Source organism: Gymnoscopelus braueri (genome assembly GCF_963280865.1).
Source record: "Gymnoscopelus braueri genome assembly, chromosome: 12".
NCBI lineage: Eukaryota > Metazoa > Chordata > Actinopteri > Myctophiformes > Myctophidae > Gymnoscopelus > Gymnoscopelus braueri.
In genome coordinates, this window is record NC_137614.1 from 49,083,259 (window position 1) to 49,097,943 (window position 14,685).

The 14,685-nt window shown below is 40.7% G+C and overlaps 1 protein-coding gene across 1 annotated transcript in view; it reads right to left on the bottom strand.

Moving 5' to 3' along the window:
* The window catches only part of plcg1 (phospholipase C, gamma 1), an 87,661-nt gene that overhangs the window by 18,012 nt on the left and 54,964 nt on the right, over positions 1 to 14,685 (bottom strand). Inside the window, exons 19-27 of the mRNA XM_080443533.1 lie at positions 13,154 to 13,273; positions 8,833 to 9,013; positions 7,404 to 7,481; positions 6,988 to 7,091; positions 5,945 to 6,038; positions 4,145 to 4,214; positions 1,904 to 2,067; positions 1,611 to 1,707; positions 257 to 481 (exon numbers count right to left, since the gene is read on the bottom strand). Of these exons, the coding sequence (XP_080299659.1) occupies positions 257 to 481; positions 1,611 to 1,707; positions 1,904 to 2,067; positions 4,145 to 4,214; positions 5,945 to 6,038; positions 6,988 to 7,091; positions 7,404 to 7,481; positions 8,833 to 9,013; positions 13,154 to 13,273 (1,133 nt within the window). The remainder of the gene's footprint in view (positions 1 to 256; positions 482 to 1,610; positions 1,708 to 1,903; positions 2,068 to 4,144; positions 4,215 to 5,944; positions 6,039 to 6,987; positions 7,092 to 7,403; positions 7,482 to 8,832; positions 9,014 to 13,153; positions 13,274 to 14,685) is intronic.

Genomic DNA, 14,685 nt, shown 5'->3' on the forward strand with positions numbered 1-14,685 from the left:
TTGAAGACCCCTGCACTACAGCGTCACACAAAAGCATCAAAAGCAGCAGATCCAACAAGCTCGAAAACGCGTCGCTTCGGGCCGCGTTTCGAGCTTGTAGATCTGCTTACTTTCGAATCCCGAAAAGTAATATGGAGGTTTCCACCCGAACAGAGACAGAGTCCTTTTTGAAATTCAGAAAGGTTGAGAATCCCGTTTTGCTTTTGATCCTTGCACACACACACACACACACACACACACACACACACACACACACCTGCGGTCTGGAAGTTGAGCGCCACCAGCTGTGAGCCACAGAGCCACATGGGGAGCGGGTCGTAGTTGGAGGAGTCCAGCCTCTGGCCGCGCGGGTAGATCCTGGACAGCTGCAGCCAGTTGTACTGCAGGAACTTCTTGCCCTTGATCTTGTTGACGTACTTCTCCGCCTTGGTCTCGGGGAAGGACGACATGTCCCGGGAGCAGGCCCGCCCCGTGCCGATCTCTACAGGTGTGACAATTTTAGAGGCGTTTTAGGCAAGGCGCTCTTAACCCATTAAGACCTGGAACGCATCTGTGTCACTTTAGATTTCTTTGGCTATTAAAAAATAGCAGATATACAAGCTCATAGCGCGGCACCGAGTGCCGCGCTATGAGCTTGTAGATCTGCTATTTTTGAAAAATCGTGAAAATGATTTTTTTATATTTCTTTCCGAAAAACTATTAGGATTTAGATTTTTTTTTGAAGCGGCCTCAGGTCTTAATATCCAGAGCGACTTTACACATGTGGAATCGTAGTGAAAGCAGAGTAAACATGAGTTCTAGTCAATTAACACATTGCCTGCCTTGTTGGATTTGAAAGGACATATATACAGCCTTTAAATTATTATAATCTTTTTTAGACATTACACTAGAGGGTGCTCTTTCCTAACCTACGGATGATCCCTTGACTCCGAGAGAATCATAGAAGCAGAGATCCCAGAAGCGTCATCCCAAAAGCAGTCAGTCCATCCACTCTTATGTAGAAAAACACATCTAGCTCGGATTTCTTCTTTTTTTTCTGTGAAAACGAGCCATATTCAACTGCCGATTACAACAGAATGGACAATCGTGGTAAAAATGTATTTGTTCCTCTCTCCCTCCCCCCAGACAGCCTTTGTTTACATCCGTGTACAAAACGTGGCGTCCTGGCTCTCAGTGATTCGTCAAAAATAAGGTAAAAACGCTGGCCGAGGTGGATTCATTAATGCCTGGCAATGAATGTGTCAACGACAAGGTAAATAGTCACATGAGTTGAGTATGTTTGTGTAATAGAACAAGCTAGTAGCATGTCTGAAGCAAAGCCCGACCCGATGCCAGATTTGTGGGTCCGATCCCGCGTTTGGAGAGTCGTAGACCACCGATTCCCGAGTTTTGACCGGTATTTTTGTCAAAAAGTGCAACGATTTCAAATCAACTTGAAAAATCTATTTTTTTCCACCTTCAACCTGGCATCTTTGTTTTGGGCATGTCATGGCATTACGTGGCGAAAAAAAAGAAAATGCGATAAATAAATAAAAGGTTTTCAAAAACGCCCATCTACATTTAGTAGGTTGGCTGTATAGATGACCAGGTCAGTGTTTATGTGTACTTACTGTCCTCATCAAAAGGCACAGGTCTACAGTAGATGACCAGGTCGGACAGTTCCAGTGCAATCTTTTTCCTCCTCTCCATCATCTTCCCTTCTTCCAGCTGAGCAGAGGTACACAAAGATGTTTCATTATTGGCATACAAGTGTAAAAACGGACACAACACACAACTGGTTCTCAATGTGGTGTCCAGGAACCACCACCCTTACGGGCCTGTAAGTTCTGAGTGTGTACAAAATGGAACCAAAATGGATCCGTAAACATTTTTTAAAAAGGTTGAGAATCACGGTACGCCGTACCTTAGCCTCGGACGTCATGGTGACCTCGCGGATCTTCAGCACCCACTCCTTCAGCTCTTCCAGGCTGTTGGCGGAGATGTCCAGCACCTGGCCGGCCCGCGGAGACGTGGCCGGTACCAGAGAGAACACGTGAGGTCTGCTGCCCTTCCCGTCCGGACGAACCACTGCCAAGAGCAAGAGGGAGCGTTATGAACTGGGACTTTTGACTTTTATAATGAGTTTTGAACCCATTAAGACCGGGAACGCATACCGTGTCATTTTAGATTTTTAGCTATAACCATTATTTTATACTTCTTTTATACTATTCAAAAATAGCAGATCTACAAGCTCATAGCGTGGCACCGAGTGCCGCGCTACGAGCTTTAGATCTGCTATTTTAGAAAAATCTGAATACACATATTTTTCACTCAAATCTTTGCTTCTGGAGGTCCCTGGAACAAAATATTTTACAAATGTTCGCTTGAAAAAAAATAATATATATAATATATAAGCAGGTTTTAAAACCTGCTTTAACCCATTTTTTATTTTATGGATTAGTCAGGGGGCAAGATTCAACAAGGTTAGAAAAATAGCAAAAATAGCAGAGCTACCGTTAAAACACAGGACTTTTACTTGTAACAGAGTGTTTCTACATTGTGGTATTTCTTCTTCTTTAAAAAAAAAAAAAAAATCTGAATACTTCTTCCACCACCGATGAACATAAAATGAATAATATAACAATTATGATGATAAGATGAGGAGACGATTGAACGCCTAGTGTTGTGTCACCACTAGATGGAGCCAAAGAGCCATTTGGAAGGACAGACAGTAGTTGGCCATGGACAGAGTGGTGCATGGCAGCAGCTGCCAATGCCAATACTAATGGACCTTTATTGACTAAATGGAGGAGGGGGGGGGGTCAATAAATAGTCTGCACCAAGAGAAAAAAAAGTCAGAGGAATTCATTAAAATAAAGCCAGAAAAATGTATAATAGAGCTGTAATGAAGAGATGACATTTTACAAGTGCTAATTTGGTTTAAAGTGAGCAGGAAAAAAGGGGGAAAAAAGAGAAGAGGGCAGAAATGATCTCAATACTGTCTGTCAGGTGGAAACCTTGTATGTCCAAAAAAAAAAACGTTATCTTTCAGGATATGGCAAAAAATAACCTGTGTTCCAATGGATCCAATGTAGTTATTATTTAGTCATAGGCTCTTGTAAATCCTTTACATTTATTGGGGGGCGGGAACCCCTATTTGTATTGTAACTGTACCTTTCAGGACGGGAACCCCTTTTGGGGTTCTTGTTGCTATGTACAGTATGTAGCAACAAACAGCTGTTGTAATTTTTGAATGAATATTTGAAGTTTTTCAGAAAGGTGTTTTTAGAATCGGCCTCAGGTCTAAATGGGTTAAATGTTTACGAAACAATTTTTTTTTTTTAAATAGCTAATATAGCAGATCTACAAGCTCACTTTTTTTGGCACTCTTATATAACAAAGAGTGGCATTCATTTACGAAAAGAAAACTTAAGTAGTTTAAATATGGTTACTAATGGATGGATACAAGGTTTTAGCCCGACAGCACTGATGTATGTATACGTGTGTGTGTGCGCGTGTGTGTGTGTGTGTGTGTGTGTGTGTGTGTGTGTGTGCGTGTGCGTGTGCGTGTGCGTGTGTGTGTCAGTAGTGGAAAAAGTACTCAAGTGTTTTACTTAAGTAAAAGGAATAACTGCAATGTAGAAGTACTCTGTTACAAGTAAAAGTCTGGAATTAAACTTGAGTAAAAGTACAAAAGTATTGCTATCAAAACGTACTTAAAGTACCAAAAGTAAAAGTACTAAGATGTTTGAAAATAGCAGATCTACAAGCTCACAACGCGTTGCGATGCGACACGTTGTGAGCTTGTCGATCTGCTATTTTCAAATAGCCTAGGTATAAAATAGGGCTGAAGTGGTTAATCTATGTTTCATAATATCATAATTTATATCTGAAAAGTAACTTGTAACTAAAATTTTCAAATAATTGTAGTGGAGTAAAAGTACAATATTTGCCTCTGAGATGTAGTGGAGTAGAAGTAAAAGTATTGAAAATTGTAAATACTCCAGTGAAGTAAAAATACCTGAAGATTGTACTGAAGTATAGTACTTGAGTAAATGTTCTTAGTTACTATACAACACTGGTATGTGTGTGTGTGTGTGTGTGTGTGTGTGTGTGGTTGCCCTCAGAGCTCTGAAGCAGGGCAGGAAGGGGCGGGGCCACTCACCGATCTGACAGGAAGAGACGTCGACACTTCCTCTGAGCAGATCTCCCAGAGGGCTGTTCTCTGTCATCTCCTGCAAAACAACACCGTCCACTTTGTAAACCTGCTGTTCCCCGTTATCATGGTGGGAAGGTGTGTTAATTACTGAGAGATAGACAGCCGATCTACTAGCTCACAACGCCTCGCAGCGCGAGGCGTTGCGAGCTTGTAGATCTGCTATTTTTGTTCTCCTCAGAAAAGGGATGCTAGAGTTCAAGTGGTTAATGTAAAAAAAATCATATCACACAACAATTTGGCGGCCCCTCTATAGTAACTCTGAGGACCCTCTAGGGGTCCCGGACCCCCTGTTGAAGACCCCTGAGCTACATCATTCTTGTGTTGCTAATGCAGGGGTTTTCAAAGTGGGAGCTGCCATGGGGTGCGGACTGGAAAATATTTAGGTTGAGAAGAACCACTGCGTAAATGCAGAGGACACATTTCTAGTCTTGCAGAGCCAGCAGACAACTATTCCACAATCTCCGAATGCTATATATATATATATATATATATATATATATATATATAGAGAGAGAGAGAGTCTGGAACTACACATCCCCAAATCAGAGTGACAGAAGTTGGCATCTGTTTGTCATTTCCGTTCACGAACATATATTTTCAAATATCTTCACATTTAATTTTTTAATTTACATTTCTGCTAAGCAGCAAGCTATTAAATGCTTAGATGACTTTGATTTATCCCATTAAGACCTGGAACGCATCTGTGTCACTTTAGATTTCTTTGGCTATTCAAAAATAGCAGATATACAAGCTCATAGCGCAGCACCGAGTGTCGCGCTATGAGCTTGTAGATCTGCTATTTTTGAAAGATCTTAAACATTTTTTTTTTCATTTTTTTCAAAAAACTGTTAGGATTTAGAAAACATTTTAAAGAATTGCCTCAGGTCTTAACACATTAACTGCCAGAATTATTTTCATATTTTTTTAGCCAGTGCCAGAGTTTTTCATTGGAAAAAAAAAGTACTCAGGAGCCGAAATACAGCATTTTTAAGTTTTAAGTTAACTCATTAAGTGCCAAAAATATTTCTGGCTATATCACCCCTGTGCCAAGGCCAAAAATACATTGTAAAAAAAAGTGCTTTGGAGCCGAGATACAGCCTTTTCAGTAAGAAGTTAAACAAGAAGTGAATGGAGCAGCAAATCTTCAAATCATCATATCTTGGGTTCTGAACCTTTTTTTTCAAAAAAAAAAAAAAAAAAAAAGAAAATATATTTTTTTAGAGTTTTTTTTTTTTCATGACGTCTCAGACGTCATTGGCACTCTGGGCTTATGAAAAACGTGACGTCTGCGACGTCATTGGCACTGAATGAGTTAACAAGGAAGTGGATAGGAGTCTAGATCTTCAACTAATCATATCTCCTTGGTCTTTGGGTGAAATTGGAAAAAAAAACCTTTTTTTTTTTTCTTTTTTTTTTTCACTTCACGTAGATCTACGCGATTGGCACGTGGCGGCTTTAAAGCGGTTTGCGTAGATCTACGTGATTGGCAGTCAATGTGTTAATGGGTTATATTAGGACAAATTTGCACGACTGTAAAGACGAAACAGAAGTGGGGAGGAGGCTTCACATCCGCTTTATATTTGACTCATGATCAGAGCTTCCGTGCTCCAGACTGTATGACCGGAAACATTTGAAAATGGTGGGAGGCAGCAGTGGCCACACTAGACTAACAAATTTCACATAAGCAAGTGCAATGGAATGGGGGACAAAATATTTATGATGAAATGATTCGATATTGATGCTCACCGATCTGTCAGGCTCCACCAATGATGCGCTGATCTCCTCCACGTAGTTGGCAGGAAACCACAGCTGCTTCTTCCCTCCACAGTCACCCTTCCACCTGAGACCACAGAAGAGAAGAGGTGAAAAAGTGCGTTTTAAATGTGATGCTAAACTGATAATAATTGGGGCAGAAGTCTGCAAACTGGATCATGCTCCACAGTTTAAAATGTATTGCGGAGAAAGAAAAAAACACAGCCAGCCGGGTGCTCACAGGAGATAAAAATGTCTTAAGGTAGGTTGAAGGTGCTTCTAGGATCAGTTGGAATATAGACTTATAGAATATAGAATATAGCACTCAAATAACCTTTGTTTTAACTTAACCTCTTTTGAGTGCTCGGATCTCCTTTCTTTTTTAAATGTATTGGTTCCTTTGTTTACACCATGGGACGTGACGTTTCGAGCCTTAGAGCCGGTATTTGCTGGTGCAATAGGAATACACCAGATTGGTCTATGGGGCAAGAGTCAGTCGGTGATCGAGCCAGTGTTGATTTCGTCGACTAAAACTATGACAAAAAATGTTCGTCGACTACCTTTTTTTCACTGACGAAAACTAAATAAAAACTAAGCTATGATGACTAAAACTAAGACTAAATATACTGACAATTTCGTCAACAAATAAAAACTAGACTAAAATGTTAGTGGGGGATCTAGTGGAGAAGAGATCCAGTAGAACTAAAAGACAAGTCATTTTATGTTTGGTTGCGCTCGGGTGTTGCGCTCTGAAAATAGCAGATCTACAAGCTCTTTCAGCATGCAACCAAGTGTAAAATCAGCCATTACAACGCCATCAAGGCACCGCCAAAATACATTTTAGTCGACTAAATCCACTGTAGATTTAGTCGACTATAATCTTATGATATTTAGTCGACTAAAACTAGACAAAAACTAAAACATTTCAGATGACTAAAACTAAATGGAATTTTATACAAAAGACTATGACTAAAAGTAAATCAAAATTTGCTGTGAAAATCAACACTGGATTGAGCGTTGTTGTGCCTGTCACTCACCATCCTCCCTCCTGTTTGTCCACATTAGAGATGACGGCGCTCTTGATGAAGGAGAGCTCGTCATCCCTCTGCGCTTTGTACTCGTACATGGCCTTCACCGTGCACTGGCGAGTGAAGGGTTAAGAACGGTTAAGAAAAAGCACAAAGACACAAAAGCTCTGCGCCTTTATACACTCAGCTTTCAATTACTGTTGATTGTTGAGGAAAATGTTTTTTATTAACAAAATCAATAGCCAAAAACAATGCATCACCAAATCTTTTTCCATGACCTTTGATAAATTCCAAACCTTTTCCAGGACTGCAATAAGTTTTTTCTAATTTCAAAATATTTCCAGGAATTTCATGACCGTGGGAACCCTGTAACCACGTTTTGTAAAAATTCAAACTTACTGCTGTACGCAATGAATGACACTCACCTTGAATGTAGGCATTTGATTGGCCTCCACATAAAAGCCTGGATTCCTCCCCTCGTACAGAGAGCCATAGTCTGGTTCCTGTAGGACAAACAGCAGCTTGGACTTAAAGGAGGTTTTTGTTGTACTTTTTGGGAGCAGAATACAATGTGCAATGGTTCTAGTTATTTTTTCCAAACTGTTATTATATTAATAATAAATAAGATTTACACCGATAGAACAAACGTGTCATACTCCGTAGGCCTGTCACAGTCATTACATAATCGCAATTATTCGTGATTATCACAATAATCTTTTGCATAATCGTTATAATCATTTCCATGTTAAAAATGTTCATACATTTTTACATTTTCAAAATTAGTGGAAACAGCAGATCTACAAGCTCAAAACGCATCGACTGTTTAGAGCTTGTAGATCTGCTATTTTCACTATTATTATTTTCCACTATTCAATATGTATGTTATTGTGCAACTTATCTTTACGAAGCCTAAAGGCCAAACAGAAATGTAATTTCTATTCATAATGTTCCAATGCTCAACGACAAAAAAAAAACACAATTCAACCTTTAAATCACAATGATTTGAGTGACAATTAATCGGCAAGTAAAATGTCATATTCGTGACAGCCCTAACGCCAGTGGTGTAAAGTAACTAAGAACATTTACTCAAGTACTGTACTTAAGTACAATTTTGAGGTACTTTTACTTTACTGGAGTGTTTCCAATTTTCAGTACTTTCACTTCTACTCCACAAGTAAGACGCGCGAACGCTGGAAGCGAACGCAGCTCGGAAATATTGTGTATTTACGTGTGTGTGTGTGTGTGTGTGTGTGTGTGTGTGTGTGTGTGTGTGTGTGTGTGTGTGTGTGTGTGTGTGTGTGTTTTGCAGGCTGTGTCTAAATTCCTGCACTCTGGCGCCCTCTGGCCCTCTACTAGGCAGTGCATCTCTGGCGCCCTCTGGCCCTCTACTAGGCAGTGCATGAACACAGACACACACACACACACTCACAAGCCGAGCAGAGTTTCATAGTATGCTCCACTTGGGCGGAGGCGCGGCGCTACATCTCAGAGGCAAATATTGTACTTTTACTCTACTACAAATATTTGAAAACTTTAGTTACTAGTTACTTTGTAGGTTTTTATTATTACAAAACATGTGCGACGCATTGTGAGCTTGTAGATCGGCTATTTTCAAAAGATTTTTGAAAACTTGTGAAATGCAACATTCTGCATAATCAGTTCTTTCTACTTTTGGTACTTTAAGTACATTTTGATGCCAATACTTTTGTACTTTTACTCAAGTAAATTTTGAATTCTGGACTTTTCCTTGTATCAGAGTATCTCTACATCGCAGTATTTATACTTTTACTTAAGTATAAAACATTTGAGTACTTTTTCCACCACTGCCTAACGGCGCAGTGCGCAGCTACTCACAGCAGTGCCGATCTTCTCCAGTGTGTCCTCGTTGATGGGGTAGCGTAGCCTCATCTTGCGGTACAGCGGGTGCTTCTCGTAGTAGCTGATGAGATCTACCAGGCTGTCGAACTCCGACGTGCCCAGCACCACGGTCTGACCCTCCTGCTGTACCCGACAGTGCTTGATCTTACCCTCCGCCCTGTGAAGAAGACACCGCCACCACAATAACGCCACAGTCTTTATGTTCCACACTGCTTACTGCTTAGGCATTCAGTAACATGGAAATGGAAATTAGGGATGGGTCAGAATAATCGAATATTCAAATAATTTAGGATAAAATCAAATATAAAAAAACATATATATTTATAAAAAAAACAAGAACAAAATCTGTTGCAAAGGCTATATTGTCATACAAACCCTGCCCATAGTAACTAAATTTCAGAGGATACCTACAGTAGTATGGGTGTAATATTCATTTATTCTCTATTTTGCGTTTACAGGAAGTAATTAAAAATTCAATGTTAGGGACTTTTTTCCTAAAAGTGTGAAAAATATATTTTTCATTTCACCACGTCTTTAATGGTTTAGTTACAATAATGTAAAAGATGCACATGCTACCGTCTTTGTGTATTTCTGAAAAACTGTTATATGCACATTTTATATGCCAATTTTAGAAAACATTAACCAATTTCGAGTTGAAGTACTGGAATACATATATATTTTTAGGGCTTTTCTACCTTTATTGATAGTACACAGTGGAGAGAGACAGGGAACAGCTGGGAGAGAGACAGGGAGTGACACGTAGCAAACAAAGGTCGTCGGGCTCGGGAATCAAACCTGCGACTTGCCGTCAGGCAGCATTAGAGCCTACATGTAGTATGCGCCTTAACCACTATCGGCCAGCGCTGCCCCACTTTTAAAAATAGAGTTCTATACTTATTGTGCTACTTTTTTAACCCATTAAGACCTGAGGCGATTCTTTTTTTTTTCTTCTAAATCCTAACATTTTTTGAAAAAAAAAAATCAAAAAAAGATTTTTTCAAGATTTCTCAAAAATAGCAGATCTACAAGCTCATAGCACGGCACTGAGCTTGTATATCTGCTATTTTTGAATAGCCAAAGAAATCTAAAGTGACACAGGTTCCAGGTCTTAATGGGTTAAATAGTCAATCTACACTATAAGTTCACAACGTGTCACAACAAAAGTCGGTTTCGGCAAATGTTCGCAGCAGAATAGGGATGCGGTCACGTATTCAAAAGCTAATTTTATTTTGAATATCAATGCAATGGTGTATTGTTTTATACTGTGGAGTGTCGCTAGGCAACCGCCTGTCAGGTAAGCACCTCAACAAGGAGAGTCAGTGGGGCTAAGCAGGCCACGCCCCCAGCTGGGCTGAGTCGTCGAGGGACGCTACATGCCAATCTACCTGTGGAATGGACCTGATTTGAGCGCACCTGCGTTTTGCCCGGCTGGGGAGCGCACCGTCTCTGCCTCAGTGTTCACTGACTCTCCACGTTGACCAGACAGGTGCTCAGGCGGTAAGCGAACCTCCACTTATTCTCCTCCTCATTTCTTGGTGTAATTTCAGAGCCTAATTATAGTCTTTCTGTTACAGGCAACATAGGACCCGACAGTGACGGATATGGACAATGCCCGTGGAATGGAAACCAGCACAAAGTGCATGAAGGAGAAACGCACGGACAATTCAGTCACCATAAGAAGAAGTTGTGTTTATTATTATTATTTGTTTATTTCTTCACTCCAATGGTAGCAGGGGATTCCCCCCCCTTCCACTGTGCCATATATATCAATAAAACGCCATGTGAGGCCTTCGCAAATACTGTCTCCGAGTGTTGGTCTGGTTCAGTCTTCACAATACATAAAGTCTTTAAACCTCTGAAACCACCTAGTGGATGCACTGACTTGCTTGTACAGTAGAAGAGCTATGCAACACAACGCCTATAGAAACACCTATACAACTTCAATCCAATCGACAATAAGGACAGCCGTTGTCATTATTTTTTACAGGGACTGGGATGTTAAGGAGGGTTTGGTTTTATGTTCTGAGGAATCTGCATCAACAGCAGATCCACTGTCTGACTAATGCTTACACAGTCACCCCTCTCCTACCACACACACACACACACACACACACACAGCAGTGTTCTGATTCAGTGGTGTGTGTGTGTGTGTGTGTGTGTGTGTGTGTGTGTGTGTGTGTGTGTGTGTGTGTGTGTGTGTGTGTGTGTGTGTGTGTGTTCAGATTCCTCAGAACAGAAAACGAAAATAAATCAAAAAGTAAAAGGAATCAGCCTACCTTAACATCCCAGTTACACTTGGAGCGTTATAGCTGACCTTACTACACTGCTTTCAGCAAGACAGACTCAAAGACCATTCATTCACAGCCAAGCAAAGCCTTAAAACAAGGAACTACAGTATTTCATGTCCATTAACACATTGACTGCCAGAATTATTTCATATTTTTTTAGCCATTGCCAGAGTTTTTCATTGGAAAAACAAAAGTACTCAGGAGCCGAAATACAGCATTTTTAAGTTTTAAGTTAACAAGGAAGTGGATATTAACTACCGGTAATCATATCTCCTTGGTCTTTGGGTGAAATTGGAAAAAAAAAAAGGTAAAAAAAAAAAAAAAAAAAATGTAGTAGATCTACGCGATTGGCACGTGGCGGCTTTAAAGCGGTTCGCGTAGATCTACGTGATTGGCAGTCAATGTGTTAAAGGTGAAAAGAAGTGCTCTTCTGCAGTCAATGTAAATAATAGGCTCTGTGCATACTGTAACTGTAGTCACTGGGTTTCCCATTTCGGTTCATTGTCCGCTAGCTGTGTTTGATTGGTTCTGCAGCAGATCTGAACCGGACGCACATTATGAAGATGTCATGTGGACACTGAACAGTAAAAGGAAATGGGTATGCTACCTTCTGGAAACTAGGGACTACAGTTATGCACAGAGCCTATTAGTTGTACTGTACATCCCAAATTAGGTGAACACAGGTCTCTAGTGGTGACAGGTGACAATTCTGTCATTAATTAAAATTAGATTAAACTGCATCATGCCATTTTTAAAAGCATCCCTGGCTGATAAGTCAAATATGCCTTAATACGTTATAATGGTCCTCTATAACTAAAATGTAAAATTAAAAACACCTTAAATATGTTATTTATTTTAGAAATAGTTCATATTTCACTCAAGAGGGCCAATGCCCGTCGCAAGTTGAGGATGTCATTTGTCCATGTGTGGTCTAGCCAAGCCCCCAGAACCCAGTGGTTGCATTGAAGCTAATTGGACATGCTGGCCATTCATAGGTACTGCAGCTTAAACGGACGGGGCCACAATGTACGAGCGAAAACGGTTTCGACCAATGGGCTCGACTCACAAGCTTGCGCACAAGCTTGCGCACGGGGCCGCGTATCTCTGTGACGTAAAACGGTCACTTCTGTGACGCGGAACGTATCACAGTGGCCCCAAATAGGCTACGCCCATCACACTTTCCAACCCGGAAGGAGGGGTGAATTCGCCTCATGCGCTGGGTGAGCAACTCAATGCAAGTGGATGGGAGGGGATTTCGGGTGCCCTCTCTATTATTTTTTAACTCTATGGGTCTAGCCCTATAGAATTTATGGGATGCATGTGAAAATAAAATACTTCCTAATATGAGCATCAAATCAATATTTTAAACATGCATTCCATAAATTCCATAGGGCTAGACCACACATGGACAAATGACATCATAAACTTGTGACGGGCATTGCCCCTCTTGAGTAAACAAGACCCAGACTTCACATGACGTGTCAGCCTGTGTCTATGCCCATGTATGGACGAAAGGGGGACAGACTTTTATGGCTGGGGCGGTGGGGCCTAAGGACAAAGTGACCAAAACCTGTTTTTTGCCCATGTATGGAGAAAACAGGTACAAAACATGCCCATGTATGGACGAAAGGGGGACAGACTTTTATGGCTGGGGCCTAAGGACAAAGTGACCATGCCCATGTATGGAGAAAACAGGTACAAAGCCTCATGTAAGCCAGACCCCCTGGGTCCGGCAAATATGAACCGTTTCTAAAATAAATAACATATTTAACGTTTAGTTTTTTGTTGTTATAGAGGGCAATATGATGTATTAAGGCTTATTGGCCAGGGATCCTTTTAATATCGGCGCACATCGGACATCATATCTGTCAAAACAGATATTTGTGATAGGCCTGTGACAAAATCGTCGGAACATTTTTAGATTTCTTGCATCCCTAATGTATGCCATTATTACTAAACAGATCATTTAGAGAGACAGACAGACAGACAGACAGACAGAGGATAATCACCTGAAGGAGATGGCGAAGGAGCTGGTTTCCGTCCTCTTCCTGACGAGGAAGGCTCCGTCACGTGGCACCCTCATCAGCATGTTCTCAGCGTGGCTCCTGGACAGGTTGGCATGGTACCACCTATTGACACAAACACAGCAGATCAGTCCAGATGGCCGCGCTTCACTGGGTCTGTGTGTGTGTGACGGCATCATTCTGACAGATGGTTGGCCATCCATTATTCATGCCCAATCCGCAGCCTCCTTTCAAAACGGTCAATATCCATACTCTCTTGAGTAGGGGCTGTCACGATTATGATTTTTTAATTTGTTTTAACTCATTGAGTGCCATTGACGTGGTTCACCGCTATGGCACAACGTAGGCCTGACCTCTAGTAGTCGAATAGTCGACTAATTAGTCGAGGGGTGTCTGAGTCGACTGCCAATCCTCTTAGTCGAATTATAAAAAAAATATTATTCGACTGAGAGATTGGCCTAGTTTTTTATATTAATTAACTAATAGTTTGCCAAAAATAGGATATACATCATGATTTATTGGGAGAAACCAAGCAAGTATATGTTAAATCAGACACTAAGCGCCCCTACAGCCCAAATGGAATGTTCCTCTATTGCATAACATATTTTTTGCATGATTTGACTGAGAGATTGGCATCGAATCAGACTGATTCCACTGACAATCTCTGTTGAATCATGCAAAAAAAAAAGGGGTGTGTCCTTAGTCGACTGCCAGTCGACTATTGGCAATTAGTCGCCAATCAGATTCGACTATACAAATCCTTAGTCGGGGACAGGCCTACAACGTGCTTGACGTGTTTTTGGAAAAAAAAGTTTAAAAAAAAGAATTTCAGTACCCAAGATATCATTATCTGAAGATTTGCAGCTCCATCCACTCCTTGTTTAACTTGAAAAAGGCTGTATCTCGCTTCCTAAGCACTTTTTTTTTACTTTGAAAAAATCTCTGGCACTGGGACAACATAGCCAGAAATAATTCTGGCACTCAGTTGAGTTAATTCGTCGTCAAACATTATGAATAAAAATTACATTTCCGTTCGTCTTTTAGGCTTCGTAAAGAAAAGATGCACAGGGCAGATATGACAAATAACTTACATGATTTTATAACTTTATACTTTATATGATAAGCGATCTACAAGCTCAAAGCGCATCACTTCGTGAAAAAACGCGTCACGTTTTGGGCGTGTAGATCTCCTATTTCCACTTTTTTTTTTATGTTTGAAAATACATAGTCATTTTTCAACATGGAAATGATTATGATGATTACGATGATTATGCAAAAGATTATTGCGATTATCTCAACTAATTGCGATTAGGCGATGATGTAATCATTGTGACAGGTCTAATCATGAGCTGAACAGATCTTTAAAGGGATACTAGGTAACTTCACAGATCTGTGTTTGTACACACACACCCCCCCCCCCCTCCCCCCTCTGACAGGTATCAAAGAGAGAGCACTAACGAGGTTGACACTTTTTATGGCCCTTTCAATCAACTCAATGCAAAACCCCTTTGAAGTTC